The sequence below is a fragment of the Triticum aestivum genome, chromosome 2D, assembly GCF_018294505.1.
Source record: "Triticum aestivum cultivar Chinese Spring chromosome 2D, IWGSC CS RefSeq v2.1, whole genome shotgun sequence".
NCBI classification, from domain to species: Eukaryota; Viridiplantae; Streptophyta; class Magnoliopsida; order Poales; family Poaceae; genus Triticum; species Triticum aestivum.
Genome location: NC_057799.1, coordinates 608,846,415 through 608,862,042, shown reverse-complemented (window position 1 = coordinate 608,862,042; position 15,628 = coordinate 608,846,415). Strand labels below are relative to the sequence as shown.

At 46.7% G+C, this 15,628-nt stretch overlaps 1 protein-coding gene across 1 annotated transcript; it reads right to left on the bottom strand.

The window, feature by feature from the left end:
* Positions 1-2,304: 2,304 nt before the first annotated feature.
* LOC123054923 (probable inactive receptor kinase At5g67200) lies at positions 2,305-6,060 on the bottom strand. Its single transcript, XM_044478797.1, has 2 exons — positions 4,353-6,060; positions 2,305-3,166 (listed from the first exon to the last, which is right to left on the bottom strand). The coding sequence occupies exons 1-2, from the start codon at positions 5,890-5,892 to the stop codon at positions 2,604-2,606; spliced, it is 2,103 nt and encodes a 700-aa protein (XP_044334732.1). The 5' UTR covers positions 5,893-6,060; the 3' UTR covers positions 2,305-2,603.
* Positions 6,061-15,628: the final 9,568 nt, after the last annotated feature.

Genomic DNA, 15,628 nt, shown 5'->3' with positions numbered 1-15,628 from the left:
TTAAAGCCCGAAAGACAAACTCGAAGAAGAAGCGACGCCATCCTCCCGAGCGCCGCACCTATGAGGACTTAAAAACGCTAACCTAAACTACTAACAGGAGTGAAGGCACCGAGAATTTCCTCCATACCACCAGCCACCGGAGCGGTAGACAGAGGTGAGGCGAATCCATGGGCTCGCTCGTGAAACTTGGAGAGGGGAGTTTGCCATAGCCACCTAGGGTTAGGGGAGAAAACGAATATATATAATTACTACTAATATAAATCTCCATGGAAGATTGGTGCTAAAAAAACATGACCACAACATCAATACACCAAGGGGGGAAAACCTAACGTATGTTATAGAATTCAGAGCTCAAGAGATACCAGACAGAGAGATCATAACCACAAATCCATTCTCCTGCACCACTAACACCCTTCCACCCATTAGCTTTAATTTCATTTTCAATTGGATAAATAAATTATAATTAAATACACACATCATAGGTGTGTGTGTGTGTGTGTGTGTGTGTGTTTACAGATTCTTTTCAGCATTAACTTAATGGTAAACTGATGGAAAAATGATGGTGGTGGTTGATTTGTATCTAGTGCAAAAAAATTGGTATGTGTGTGCGCGCGCACGTGTGGATCATCTATATTGTATATGTGATCCCCACTATCAGCAATTACTCATCTTTTGCTACCCTCAAAGTTTATCCATGTCATCAACATATTGCTACGCTCAAAGTTTATCCATGTCATCAACATATCCGCTTTGCCAAATTATAATTCATGATTCTTTCTTCATTTATTTTGCTTATATACAAATTTAGGTGCGATCCTCACTAGCAAGGCATGCATACCGTGTATTTAGTGGCTCTGGGAGAACTAGTACATCAGTATGCATGCCATGCACCTACCAACTGGTACAGCAAATCTTTGAAATTGGTCGAGATAATTGGCAGTCTTAGCCAGTAGTACGATATTATTCGTACATCAGTACAGTTCAAGGAGCTATATAATATAGCAACAGAAAGTTATCAAGCCCGGAAGGAGAGAAACATTTCTGAGTTCATGTGTATCAGCATTAATCCATGCATGTTGAGCTACAGGTAGCGTGTGTAGGATTGAGAGGCTTCGGTAATCTGGTGACATGATATATCGCATAGCACAATTCCAATACGGATGACTCGTGTAGGTTCAACAATCCACAATGTATCAGCGACTAGCGATTAACCACCAGGAGAGCGTGGTAAACACATTGCTAAACAAAAGCAAGAAATGCACGTGTGGTGGCTACGCCTAAACATTTCATGGCTGGTGAATTCTGTTCACTCTGCCGCCTGGGCGCTCGCAAGTCATATCACACTACCACCTACTCGCCACGGGCACCTTGTCTCGGTTGTATCTTGATGGAGCTTGTGGTTGCACACACCTTGCGCGCCCGTGTGCCACGACAAGTAAGAACGGTGAATTGTCCCTGTCTCACTCGTATGAGATTATACAACATTTTACATGTTTGTGTTTACTGACACTCACGGGATTAGATGCCTCACCTTTGTAACAGCCTATCTCACTTGCCATGTACTCACAGTTTTTTTAGCAGATCTTGCCACAATTGTGCTGATCAATTTGTTTCGCCATTTCAATTTTGCTTGCCATGCATAAATTTCTTGGAAAAGAGTGTCAAAATCCGGCTATTGACCAATCAAGTTATCTAGTATCTTCCAACACATACAAGAGAACCGTAGTTGTGTGGTGGCAGAGTCGCGGGGACATGACTCTACCCGTGGGCATCAAAGTTCAAATCCAGGAGCTCGCATCTACACACCAGCTCATGTGTTTAGTACTAGGATATTAATGTGTTTAGTACTAGGATATTAAAAACAATATGTGTTTTTTGGGCCCCATTGTTGTGGCCAGATCCACCTTAGGACATTGGACCATGTTCCATGAGCCTCATCACATTCCAAGTCCGAAATGTTAGGTTCAGCCCAAATTACTGGTGCCCACACCATTATTGCTACAGACAATGGTCTTGTGAATTGTGATCATGTGCAGTGGAGTGGACAACTGTCTTGCAAAGGTGGTCGACAATTCTGCAGCTAAAACGGGCAAAACCACATGGTGCCCAGAACACACTTTCCCAGCAACCTTGGCATCATGCATCCAAAAAAATATGAAGCCAAACTGGCAGCAGCAGAGTTGATCAATACTAATTCTCAACACTGTACATTACTTTGGTCTGTAACTTCACTATTAATAATCTCCACATAGAAGATTGGTGCTTAACCAGGAATATTGGTGCTTAACCAGGAATTTTTGACTGTGGCCTTTAACCTCGGTATAATATAAATCTCCAAGGAAGATTGATGCTAAAAAAATATGTCCTCATCACCACAACATCCATACACCAGGGGGACAAACCTAACATATATGTTACAGAATTCGGAGCTCAAGAGACACAAGTCAGAGAGATCATGACCCCAAATCCATTCTCCTACACCACTAACACCCTTCCATTAGCTTTTCTAGGCATAGCAAACTGCATTCAACTACCATTGCTCACTTGGGATAATGCACCACCCAGTTGACATCGATCCATTTCTACCAGGGGACGACTAGGGTCTAGGAGTCACTAGTAAGATCGCCGTCCTCATTGTCGCCAATTGCATCTGCTTCCTTCACCTCCTGAATCATCTTGAGGACTTGCCAGGCAGTTGGCCGGCTCTCCGGTGACGACCGGACGCAGGCAGACGCAATGTCGACGATCATCGAGAGGCGCTCTCTGTCCACTCCTTCGTCTTCCCTCCCCGACAGCGCATAGGTCTGGAGATTGGTTGCTGCCAGGACCGAGTGCTCGAGCGGTGCCTTGCCACTAAGGAGCTCAAGGAGAAGGATGCCGAAAGCATAGACGTCTGATTTGGGGGTTAGCCTTCTGTTGGACTTCATGTTTTCTGGTGCTCTGTATGCGGCGTCGTCTTTGACTTCTGCTGATTCCAGAAGGAATGACAGGCAGTTGTCGGTGAGGCAAGCCTCAAAGTCTGAACCAAGCAGCACATTGGAGGACTTGATGTTTCCATGAACAAGCCGAGATGCCTGATGAATGTAGGCAAGGCCCTGTGCAACATCTTCTGCTATCTTCAGGCATGAAGTCCAGTGCAGCGGTTTTCCCCGGGACGATCTTGAACCTGCAATTGATTTGAGTGTGTCAAGCTAATAACAGTGAAGCACCAGCAGCAAAGGGTTCTAGTGCTATTAGAGTATCCGGTGAATGTATAAAGGCTATGTTGATATCCTGATATGCACCAACTTGTGGAAAGTTCTGTATAACAAGCTTAAGATGATACTACTATGTAATTTGGCTGGAGTACAGATAGACAGCACACACAGTCGAACATAACCAACATATCAAACAAATAAGCTCGCTATCACTGTATCCTGAAAGGCTCACATCAATTTCTACTTATGAAAAGGAAAACTCAAAATAGTGTACAGTGTTGATCCCAACAGCCAGCTCACACACATGAAGTATGTACTGTGTTGTACTGTTGTTCCCAACAACCAGCATTGTGGAGGATCAACTCATCAAATTTACGTACTTCTGTCGGATCCAAATCAAATGGTAACATTATACATTATTACACAATTTATCATCCAAAATTGCAATTCTAAAGCAATTGTAACATTGTCCTCTTCATGGTGATACCAAGTTCAGTTAAAAAAAAACTGTAAAACATCACTTGAATAATTAGCAGTTGCTATGTGGCAATCACATGTTCTTCCAATTTCCAATTTCCCTTTCTCAAAGAAAGGTCGGCAATAATTACCAATGTTTCTCTTCGTTGTCGCCTTGACCCTTGCAAAGTTGCGACCTCATGGCGTCCTTTTCATGAATCTAAATTGTTGTTTGATCTAGAACAGCGATCACATGTTACTGGCTTACTGCGAGGGGTCCCTTCCAGACAAAGGATGAGGCCCTACTAATGTTCAATCCCACAAGACGTGGTCGCGTGCTAGATTGGCGATCACTCAATGTACATCTGCTTGCTTTGTTTATTGACTTCAGGCAGAAAAAGCACTAGCAATCAACCCATACAGCAGACCCCAGAAAGTACTGCACACATCGTTCCACCCAAGGTACACTCATTCTGCTGGCAGAGTTTCACGTGCCAAGTCTTCTGAATTTCATTTCGTTGCCATGTGAGGATTCAGATTGTTAAAGTTAAAGTTAGCCTAGCCCACTCTACTGATAATAACCACTAGAGTTGCAGATTCAAGTATAATGGCAGCAATCGGAAGTGTTCCTTGCACTAAGTGTTAATTGCAACCCAAGAATCTACTCTGAGGAGCAACAGGCCGAGCAATGGAGCTTACCGTGGATGAGAGAATGGAGGCTGCCGTTGGGCTGGTAGTCGTACACCAGCAGCCGCTCCTCCTTGGCCTGGAAGAACGACCGCAGCGGAACGAGGTTCGGATGCCGCAGCCGGCCAATCACATCCATGTTCTGCTCGAAGGTCTCTGCCTCCGAAGCCGCCGGGCCGATCTTGGCCGCGTCCAGCCTCTTGACGATGACGACGAGCCGGCCGTCGAGCACCGCCTTGTACGTCGTCCCCACGCTCCCGCGGCCGAGCACCTCCGCCGACGCGCGCATCAGCTGCTCCAGACTGTAGCTGGTGGCTTCGCCCGCGCAGAACGTTAGGCAGCCGCTCCGCCCCAGCCGGCGAGCCTTCTCCTCCGGCATCATCATCGCCGCCGCCTCCTCGTCCGGCACACACTCCACATAGCCAATGTCGGCGTTGTCCATCTCCCTGCTGAGCTGCGAGGCGGCCGCGCTCTTCTTGGGGCTCGGGTATGCCGCCGTGCTCGGCCGCCTACGCTTCTTGCCCCTCGTTGCGGCAACTATGGCGCAAACGAGAAGCACGGCCAGGACGGCTGCCAAAGCAATCGCGACAGTCATCGCCGTCTTCTTCTTCACTTTGTGCCCGCGTGGTGCCGACGAGCCCGGTAAGCCCTGGCGCTGCGGGCCAACGCCAGTGGCACCGGCGCTCTGCGCGGGGGGAGTGGCGGAGCCGCTGCTGCCGTCGCCGGGGAAGAAGACGAGGGGGGAGCCACTGCACTCGCGGCGGACGACCTCGCCGCAGAGGCCGGGGTTCCCGGCGAACGCGTCGGCGCCCATGAGCGCCATGGAGGCGGTGACGGGCACGGGGCCGGAGAAGTCGTTGTACGAGACATTCAGCAGCTTGAGCGACGACTGGTTCCAGGCGGGGACGGAGCCGTTGAAGTGGTTGGAGTCGAGGCGGAGGGCCGTGAGATGCGGGAACGCGGCCTCGATGCCGGGCGGGAGCGCGCCGGAGAACCTGTTCCCGGAGAGGTCGATGGAGCGGAGGCGGCGCAGCGAGGCGAGCGAGGCCGGGAACGGGCCGGAGAAGCGGTTGCCGGCGAGGAAGAGCGCCTTGAGGTTGCCGAGCGCGGAGAGGTCGGGGACGGGCCCGTGGAGCGCGTTGGACTTGAGGCTGAGCACGCGCAGCCCGGCGAGGCCCGAGAGCGTGTCCGGCGCGAAGGTGCCGTTGAGGCCGGCCTGCTCGAGCACGAGGTGCGTGATCCCCGCCGCGCCGCCGCAGGTCACGCCCGGGTGCGCGCAGGGGGTGGAGGCGAGGGGGAAGCGCAGGTGCGCCGTCGGGTCGGCCTTGGCGAGGAAGGCCGCCAGCAGCGCGCCCTCGGCCGGCGGGGCCGAGGCGAGCGCGGCGGACGGCGGCGCCGCGGGCTTCGTCGGCTGGGAGTGCGACGCGCCCGCGCCCGCCCCTTTCGTGGGCAGCGTCGGCTGCGAGTGCGACGCGGCGGGCGGGACGGCGGCGGACGCGGTGGCGACGGCGGCGGCGAGGAGGAGGAGGAGGGGGAGGGCCGGCGCCGGCATTTTCGTGGTTCGTTTGGGGGTTTTCGGGCTGGGGAGGTGGTGGATTTCAGTGGAGCGGCGCCATGGAGTGCGGGCTGCGTGCAGTGCGCGGTGGAGTGGAGTGGAGTGGCGAGGTGTGGGTGTGGGTAGGTGTGACTCCCGAGTGAGGGGTCAGAGGGGCGGTCGCCGTGGCGTGGCCCGTGGCACGTGGTGTTGAGTGCTTGTATCCTTGGGAATAAACGTACGGACACAATAAAACCATTGCTTTGGAGTTTAAACGCAGTCACGTAGGTGGCTAAGCTACACGCTAGGGCACTGTGGAAAGTACTGGTAACGTGCTGGAATCATCGATGAGGGAGAGGTAATTGAGCAGATTGGTTTATTTTCACGTGATGCAAGGTGGGTTAAGGGTACATCGGTCGCTTGTGTCTGATCGCGTCATCGCCACCAACATTCTACTATAGTGGGTTAAGTGCAGTGCGAGTACATCCAACTGCCGATCCAGGGAAACGAATAGTGGTGGTGCGCACCGAGTGAGTGGCTGAGTGCCATGGCCGGCACGGCGAGCGTTTGAAAAATAGCCGTTGATGCTGGCCCGTGTGGGTGGGGTCAATCGGCCTGCTTCTCCCACCTACCACCCCTCGTGGTAAAACACATCGGTGTACAGCACAGCAGTACACAATTTCGTCGGCAGCCGGCGAGTGGCTGCTTTCAATTCGTGTCCCCTTGTGCCATGCGTGATCGATCGGTGGCCCATACATTTCCGTTCTGGGCTGCACAGTTTGTCCACGGTGCCAGCACGTCGTCGTCACCGAGCTCAGAGGAGGCCTCAGGCCAAAAAAAATTGAGATCTCACATTTTTTCCTACCATCGAAATTCTCGGCGGTAGCGCACTCATGCACGTCAACTCAACTAAACACCGGCCGTTTTCTACTGTTCACCCTATCGTCGCAGACACTGGCGGTAGTCAATGCAACATTACCGTCACAGACTCCGGCGGTAGGTGCTAAGCAGTTATAAACACGCGGGTCACGAGGCCCGCCCACGAACCCAGCCCCCATCTTCTCCCCTACGCCGCGCCGCGCCGCAACAACAGAGAGGAACTCCTCTCTCATCCCCTCCACTACCTTCCTCCGATCATCTTCGTTTCTCCACCGTCTTTGTGGATCGAGATGGCTCCCAAACGAGAAAAGTAAGCTCTCTTAATCCCTTCAATTAGTTTTAGTCAAAAAGCTTTCAATTTGATGCATTATTTGGCACAAGATAAACGCAATTCCATCTAGTACTCCCTCTTATATTAGTTTACGGATGGAGCAGATTTTAACTTTTGCTGATTCTAGGTTTATTTTATTTGGAGCAATATAATGTATGTGGTTGAACATGAATCCTAGTCCATTTGGTATCCACTAGTATATTGATTCTATTAAAAAATAGTTTGAAGATGAACCTTAGTTCCTGTTCATAATTTTTTTTTGAATTGTTCATTCATGTGTTGATAATTTGATTGATGTGGTTGGATATGATTGAGGTTGAATATGTTAGGATGGATAAATATGATTGACTCATGATATGATGGATAAATATGATTGATTATAGATATGATGGATAAATATGATTGTTGATTCAATATGTTTTTCTTAGTTTGATTCATTTGCACATGGTTCATTGACTAAGTTTTAGTTTGATTCAATATGATTCATTTGCATATTACTTTGTTGATTGCATCTTCTATTATATATTTATTGGTTGATGTTGGTTGAATATGACATATTTTACCATTTGAATTGAATGAATGTTGGTGTTTGTTGAATATGATTGATTATATCTTTCTTATAGATTTATATGCATATTGAATGTTGATGGTGAATGAATGTTGTTCACATTTGATGCATGTTAGTACTATATATGAGTGGATTATATGATAATAATTGAATTTGCAATTGTTTTAGGAGGCCGAGGGAGAAGATGATGAGGAGTAAGCCAAGGAAGAAGAAGAAGGAGGAGTACGACGACGATGATGGACCTCCATTGACTCAGCCAACCTAGGACAAGAGAGTATCTCACCCACAGAAGGATGTTTTGAGCCCATCACCGTTCTAGAGAGAGCGTCCTCGTCGTCGCGCAAAAAAAGCCAGATGAAACCAACTCGAAGGGAAATGACGAGTGTACCGCGAAGAGGGGGAGGAAGACCAAGTGATATGGTTATGTCGAACCACTCGCTTCATGTTGAACTAGTTAAAGCTATTTGCTATTTGTCTTAAGCTGTGAACGAGAACTTGATGGTTCGGTTAAACTACTTGTTATCGTCAATTTGCTACACTATTTGCTACGTTGGACATGTAAACCTATTTGATATGTTTGATGTGTTGAACTATCAATTATATCAATGTGTGATGCATCTTATAATATGTGAGATCATCTTTTTTTTGATTTGCAAACTATATTTTGCTGGTGTGCAAAATCTTTTGAAATTGAAATGGACAAGTTCTACACAAAAATTAAGCTGGACACGACCCTACCGCCAAAGTCCTTGGCGGTAGGGTTGGACAAACTACCGTTATTTTCTTTCAAGTTTCAGAGCAGTAGGCACCGGACCCGACCGTCGGAAACTATGGCGGTAGGGTGTGAACCCTATCGCTTTTTTTCTCCGATTCCAGTTACAGCAAGCTTTCACTGCGCAGGACCCTACCGCCAAGCAGTGCGGCAGTAGCTTATTACTGTTGGGTAACGTAGCGATAATTCAAAATTTTCCTACGTGTCACCAAGATCAATCTAGGAGATGCTAGCAACGAGAGAGAGGGAGTGCATCTTCATACCCTTGAAGATCGCTAAGCGGAAGCGTTACAAGAACGCGGTTGATGGAGTCGTACTCGCGGCGATTCAAATCGCGGAAGATCCGATCTAGCGCCGAACGGACGGCGCCTCCGCGTTCAACACACGTACAGCCCGGGGACGTCTCCTCCTTCTTGATCCAGCAAGGGGAGAGGAGAATTTGAGGGAGAACTCCAGCAGCACGACGGCGCGGTGGCAATGGAGCTCGTGGTTCTCCGGCAGGGCTTCGTCAAGCACTACGGAGGAGGAGGAGATGTATGAGGAGGAAGGGGCTGCGCCAAGGGAAGGGTCTGGCTGCCCTCCCACCCCCTCACTATATATAGGGGAAGGGGAGAGGGGGCGGCCCCTCTAGATGGATCTAGAGGAGGAGGCGCCGGCCAGGGGAAACCCTAGATGGGTTTGGGCGCCCCCACCCCCTAGGAAACTTGCCCCCCAAGCCGGGAGGGGCGGCTGCCCTAGGGGTGGCGCCCCCACCTCTCCGGGTTACGTGAGAGGGGTTGCGAGGGGCGCACAGCCCCCTAGTGGGCTGGTTTGCCCCTTCCCCTTGGCCCATAAGGCCCCCCAACGCTTGTCGGGGCCTCCGAAACCCCTTTCGGACATGTTGGCCATAGCCTGGTACCCCCGGAACAATTCCGGACTCCAATACCCTTCGTCCAATATACCGATCTTCACCTCCTGACCATTCCGGAGCACCTCATCATGTCCGGGATCTCATCCGGGACTCCGAACAACCTTCGGTAACCACATACTATTTCCCACAACAACTCTAGCGTCACCGAACCTTAAGTGTGTGGACCCTACGGGTTCGGGAACCATGCAGACATGACCGAGACACCTCTCCGGCCAATAACCAATAGTGGGATCTAGATACCCATATTGGCTCCCACATGTTCCACGATGATCTCATCGGATGAACCACGATGTCGGGGATTCAATCAATCCCGTATACAATTCCCTTTGTCTATCGGTATGTTACTTGCCCGAGATTCGATCGTCGGTATCCCAATACCTCGTTCAATCTCGTTACCGGCAAGTCTCTTTACTCGTTCCGTAACGCATGATCCCGTGGCTAACTCATTAGTCACATTGAGCTCATTATGATGATGCATTACCGAGTGGGCCCAGAGATACCTCTCCGTCATACGGAGTGACAAATCCCAGTCTCGATTCGTGCCAACCCAACAGACACTTTCGGAGATACCTGTAGTGCACCTTTATAGCCACCCAGTTACGTTGTGACGTTTGGTACACCCAAAGCATTCCTACAGTATCCGGGAGTTGCACAATCTCCTAGTCTAAGGAAACGATACTTGACATTAGAAAAGCTCTTAGCAAACGAACTACACGATCTTGTGCTATGCTTAGGATTGGGTCTTGTCCATCACATCATTCTCCTAATGATGTGATCCCGTTATCAATGACATCCAATGTCCATGGCCAGGAAACCATAACCATCTATTGATCAACGAGCTAGGCAACTAGAGGCTTACTAGGGACATGTTGTGGTCTATGTATTCACACATGTATTACGGTTTCCAGTTAATACAATTATAGCATGAACAATAGACAATTATCATGAACAAGGAAATATAATAATAACCATTTTATTATTGCCTCTAGGGCATATTTGCAATAGTCTCCCACTTGCACTAGAGTCAATAATCTAGTTCACATCACTATGTGATTGTAATGAATCCAACACCCATGGGGTTTGTTCATATCTCGCTCGTGAGAGAGGTTATTAGTCAACGGGTCTGAACCTTTCAGATCCATGTGTGCTTTACAAATCTCTATGTCATCTTGTAGATGCAGCTACCACGCGCTACTTGGAGCTATTCCAAATAACTGCTCTACTATACGAATCCGGTTTACCACTCAGAGTCATCTGGATTAGTGTCAAAGTTTGCATCGACGTAACCCTTTACGACGAACTCTTTTACCACCTCCATAATCGAGAAAATTCCTTAGTCCACTAGTTACTAAGGATAAGTTCGACCGTTGTCATGTGATCCATTCCTGGATCACTCTTATAACCCTTGACTAATTCATGGCAAGGCACACTTCACGTGCGGTACACAGTATAGCATACTATAGAGCCTACGTCTAAAGCATAGGGGACGACCTTCGTCCTTTCTCTCTCTTCTGCCGTGGTCAGGTCTTGAGTCTTACTCAATACTCACACCTTGTAACACAGCCAAGAACTCCTTCTTTGCTGATCTATTTTGAACTCCTTCAAAATCTTGTCACGGTATGTATTCATTTGAAAGTACTATTAAGCGTTTTTATCTATCCTTATAGATCTTGATGCTCAATGTTCAAGTAGCTTAATCCAGGTTTTCCATTGAAAAACACTTTTCAAATAACCATGTATGCTTTTCAGAAATTCTACATCATTTCTGATCAACAATATGTTAACAACATATACTCATCAAAAATTCTATAGTGCTCCCACTCACTTCTTTGGAAATACAAGTTTCTCATAAACTTTGTATAAACCCAAAATCTTTGATCATCTCATCAAAACGTGCATTCCAACTCCGAGATGCTTACTCCAGTCCTTAGAAGGATTGCTGGAGCTTTGCATACTTGTTAGCATCTTTCAGGATTGACAAAACCTTCTGGTTGTATCACATACAACCTTTCCTCAAGAAAATCGTCGAGGAAACAATGTTTTGACATCCTATCTGCAAGATTTCATAAATAATGCAGTAACTGCTAATATAATTCCAACAGACTCTTAGCATCGCTACGAGTGAGAAAGTCTCATCGCAGTCAACTCCTTGAACTTGTCGGAAAACATCTTAACGACAAGTCGAGCTTTCTTAATGGTGACACTTACCATCATTGTCCGTCTTCCTTTTAAAATCCATCTGCACCCAACATCCTTACGACCATCAAGTAGTTCTTCCAAAGTCTATACTTTGTTTTTATACATGGATCCTCTCTCGGATTTTATGGCCTCGAGCCATTCGTCAGAATCTGGGCCCACCATCGCTTCTCCATAGCTCGTAGGTTCATTGTTGTCTAGCAACATGACTTCCAAGACAGGATTACGTACCACTCTGAAGTAGTACGCATCCTTGTCGACCTACGAGGTTTGGTAGTGACTTGATCCGAAGTTTCATGATCACTGTCATAAGCTTCCACTTCAATTGGTGTAGGTGCCACAGGAACAACTTCCTGTGCCCTGCTACACACTAGTTGAAGTGACGGTTCAATAACCTCATCAAGTCTCCACCATCCTCCCACTCAATTCTTTCGAGAGAAACTTTTCCTCGAGAAAGGACCTGTTTCTAGAAACAATCACTTTTGCTTCCAGATCTGAAATAGGAGGTATACCCAACTGTTTTGGGTATTCTATGAAGATGCATTTATCCGCTTTGGGTTCGAGCTTATCAGCCTGAAACTTTTTCACATAAGCGTCGCAGCCCCAAACTTTTAAGAAACGACAGCTTAGGTTTCTCTAAACCATAGTTCATATGGTGTCGTCTCAACGGAATTGCGTGGTGCCCTATTTAAAGTGAATGCGGTTGTCTCTAATGCCTAGCCCATAAACGATAGCGGTAATTCGATAAGAGACATCATGGTATGCACCATATCCAATAGGGTGCAGTTATGATGTTCGGACACACCATCACACTATGGTGTTCCAGGCGGTATTAGTTGTGAAACAATTTCCACAATGTCTTAATTGTGTGCCAAACTCGTAACTCAGATATTCATCTTATGATCATATCACAGACATTTTATCCTCTTGTCACGAGGATCTTCAACTTCACTCTTAAATTACTTGAACCTTTCAGTAATTCAGACTTGTGTTTCATCAAGTAAATATTTTCAGCATCTACTCAAATCATCTGTGAAGTAAGAACATAACGATATCCACTGCGTACCTCAGCACTCATTAGACTGCACACATCAAATGTATTACTTCCAACAAGTTGCTCTCTTGTTTCATCTTACTGAAAACGAGGCCTTTCAGTCATCTTGCCCATGTGGTATGATTTGCATGTCTCAAGTGATTCAAAATCAAGCGAGTCCAAACGATCCATCTGTATGGAGTTTCTTCATGCATATCTACCAATAGACATGGTTCGCATGTCTCAATCTTTTCAAAAATGAGTGAGTCCAAAGATCCAACAACATGGAGCTTCTTCATGCGTTTTATACCAATATGACTCAAATGGTAGTGCCACAAATATGTGGTACTATCATTACTTTCTTATATCTTTTGGCATGAACATGTGTATCACTACGATCGAGATTCAATAAACCATTCATTTTAGGTGCAAGACCATTGAAGGTATTACTCAAATAAACAGAGTAACCATTATTCTCCTTAAATGAATTACCGTATTGCGATAAACATAATCCAATCATGTCTATGCTCAACGCAAACACCAAATAACAATTATTTAGATTTAACACCAATCTCGATGGTAGAGGGAGCGTGCGATGTTTGATCACATCAACCTTGGAAACACTTCCAACACATATCGTCATCTCACCTTTAGCTAGTCTCCGTTTATTCCGTAGCCTTTTATTTCGAGTTACCAACACTTAGCAACCGAACCGGTATCTAATACCCTGGTGCTACTAGGAGTACTAGTAAAGTACACATTAATATAATGTATATCCAATATACTTCTGTCGACCTTGCCTGCCTTCTCATCTACCAAGTATCTAGGGTAGTTCTGCTTCAGTGACCGTTCCCCTCATTACAGAAGCACTTAGTCTCGGGTTTGGGTTCAACCTCGGGTTTCTTCACTAGAGCAGCAACTGATTTGCCGTTTCATGAAGTATCCCTTATTTCCCTTGCCCTTCTTGAAACTAGTGGTTTTACTAACCATCAACAATTGATACTCCTACTTGATTTCTACTTTCGCGGTGTCAAACATCGCGAGTTGCTCAAGGATCATCATGTCTGTCCCTGATATGTTATAGTTCATCACGAAGCTCTATAGCTTGGTGGCAGTGACTATGGAGAACCATCACTATCTCATCTGAAAGATTAACTCCCACTCGATTCAAGCGATTGTAGTACTCAGACAATCTGAGCACATGCTCAACGATTGAGCTTTTCTCCCTTAGTTTGTAGGCTTAAGAAACTTGTCAGAGGTCTCATACCTCTTAACGTGGGCACTAGTCTGAAATCCCAATTTCAGTCTTTGGAATCTCATATGTTCTGTGACGTTTCAAAAACGTCTTTGGCGCCTCTATTCTAAATCATTAGCATTACGCACTGAACTATCACGTAGTCATCAAAACGTGTATGTCAGATGTTCGCAACATCCACAGACGACACTCGAGGTTTAGCACACCGAGTGGTGCATTAAGGACATAAGCCTTCTGCGCAGCAATGAGGATAATCCTCAGTTTACAGACCCAGCCCGCATAATTTCTACTATCAACTTTCAACTAAATTTTCTCTAGGAACATATCTTAAACAGTAGAACCAAAGCATAAGCTATGACATAGTTTGCAAAGACCTTTTGACTATGTTCATGATAATTAAGTTCATCTGATTATTTAATGAACTCCCACTTAGATAGACATCCCTCTAGTCATCTAAGTGATACATGATCCGAGTCAACTAGGCCGTGTCCGATCATCACGTGAGACGGACTAGTCATCATCGGTGAACATCTTCATGTTGATCGTATCTACTATACGACTCATGTTCGACCTTTCGGTCTCTTGTGTTCCGAGGCCATGTCTGTACATGCTAGGCTCGTCAAGTCAACCTAAGTGTTTCGCATGTGTAAATCTGGCTTACACCCGTTGTATGCGAACGTTAGAATCTATCACACCCGATCATCACGTGGTGCTTCGAAACAACGAACCTTCGCAACGGTGCACAGTTAGGGGGAACACATCTCTTGAAATTTTAGTGAGGGGTCATCTTATTTATGCTACAGTCGTTCTAAGCAAATAAGATGTAAACATGACAAACATCACATGCAAATCATAAAGTGACAAGATATGGCCAGTATCATCTTGCGCCTTTTGATCTCCATCTTCGAGGCACGGCATGATCACCTTCGTCACCAGCATGACACCATGATCTCCATCATCGTGTCTTCATGAAGTTGTCTCGCCAACTATTACTTCTACTACTATGGCTAACGGTTAGCAATAAAGTAAAGTAATTACATGGCGTTTTTCATTGACATGCAGGTCATACAATAAATTAAGACAACTCCTATGGCTCCTGTCGGTTGTCATACTCATCGACATACAAGTCGTGATTCCTATTACAAGAACATGATCAATCTCATACATCACATATATATAATTCATCACATCCTTTTGGCCATATCACATCACATAGCATACCCTGCAAAAACAAGTTAGACGTCCTCTAATTCTTGTTGCATGTTTTACGTGGCTGCTATGGGTTTCTAGCAAGAACGTTTCTTACCTACGCAAAAGCCACAACGGTGATATGCCAATTGCTATTTACCCTTCATAAGGACCCTCTTCATCGAATCCAATCCGACTGAAGTGGGAGAGACAGACACCCGCTAGCCACCTTATGCATCAAGTGCATGTCAGTCGGTGGAACCTCTCTCAAGTAAGTGTACGTGTAAGGTCGGTCCGGGCCGCTTCATCCCACAATGCCGCCGAATCAAGATAAAACTAGTAATGGCAAGCAAATTGAACAAATCATCACACACAACTACTTTGTGTTCTACTCGTGCATAGAATATACGCATAGACCTAGCTCATGATGCCACTGTTGGGTAACGTAGCGATAATTCAAAATTTTCCTACGTGTCACCAAGATCAATCTAGGAGATGCTAGCAACGAGAGAGAGGGAGTGCATCTTCATACCCTTGAAGATCGCTAAGCGGAAGCGTTACAGGAACGCGGTTAATGGAGTCGTACTCGCGGCGATTCAAATCGCGGAAGATCCGATCTAGC

What these genes read in the sequence shown, in the direction of transcription:
- LOC123054923 (XM_044478797.1), bottom strand. Translation starts at nt 5,892, where the DNA reads ATGCCGGCGCCGGCCCTCCCCCTCCTCCTCCTCCTCGCCGCCGCCGTC. An exon ending in CCTCCATTCTCTCATCCACG is followed by an intron (nt 3,167 to 4,352) that starts GTAAGCTCCATT and finishes AATCAATTGCAG; the next exon opens with GTTCAAGATCGTCCCGGGGA.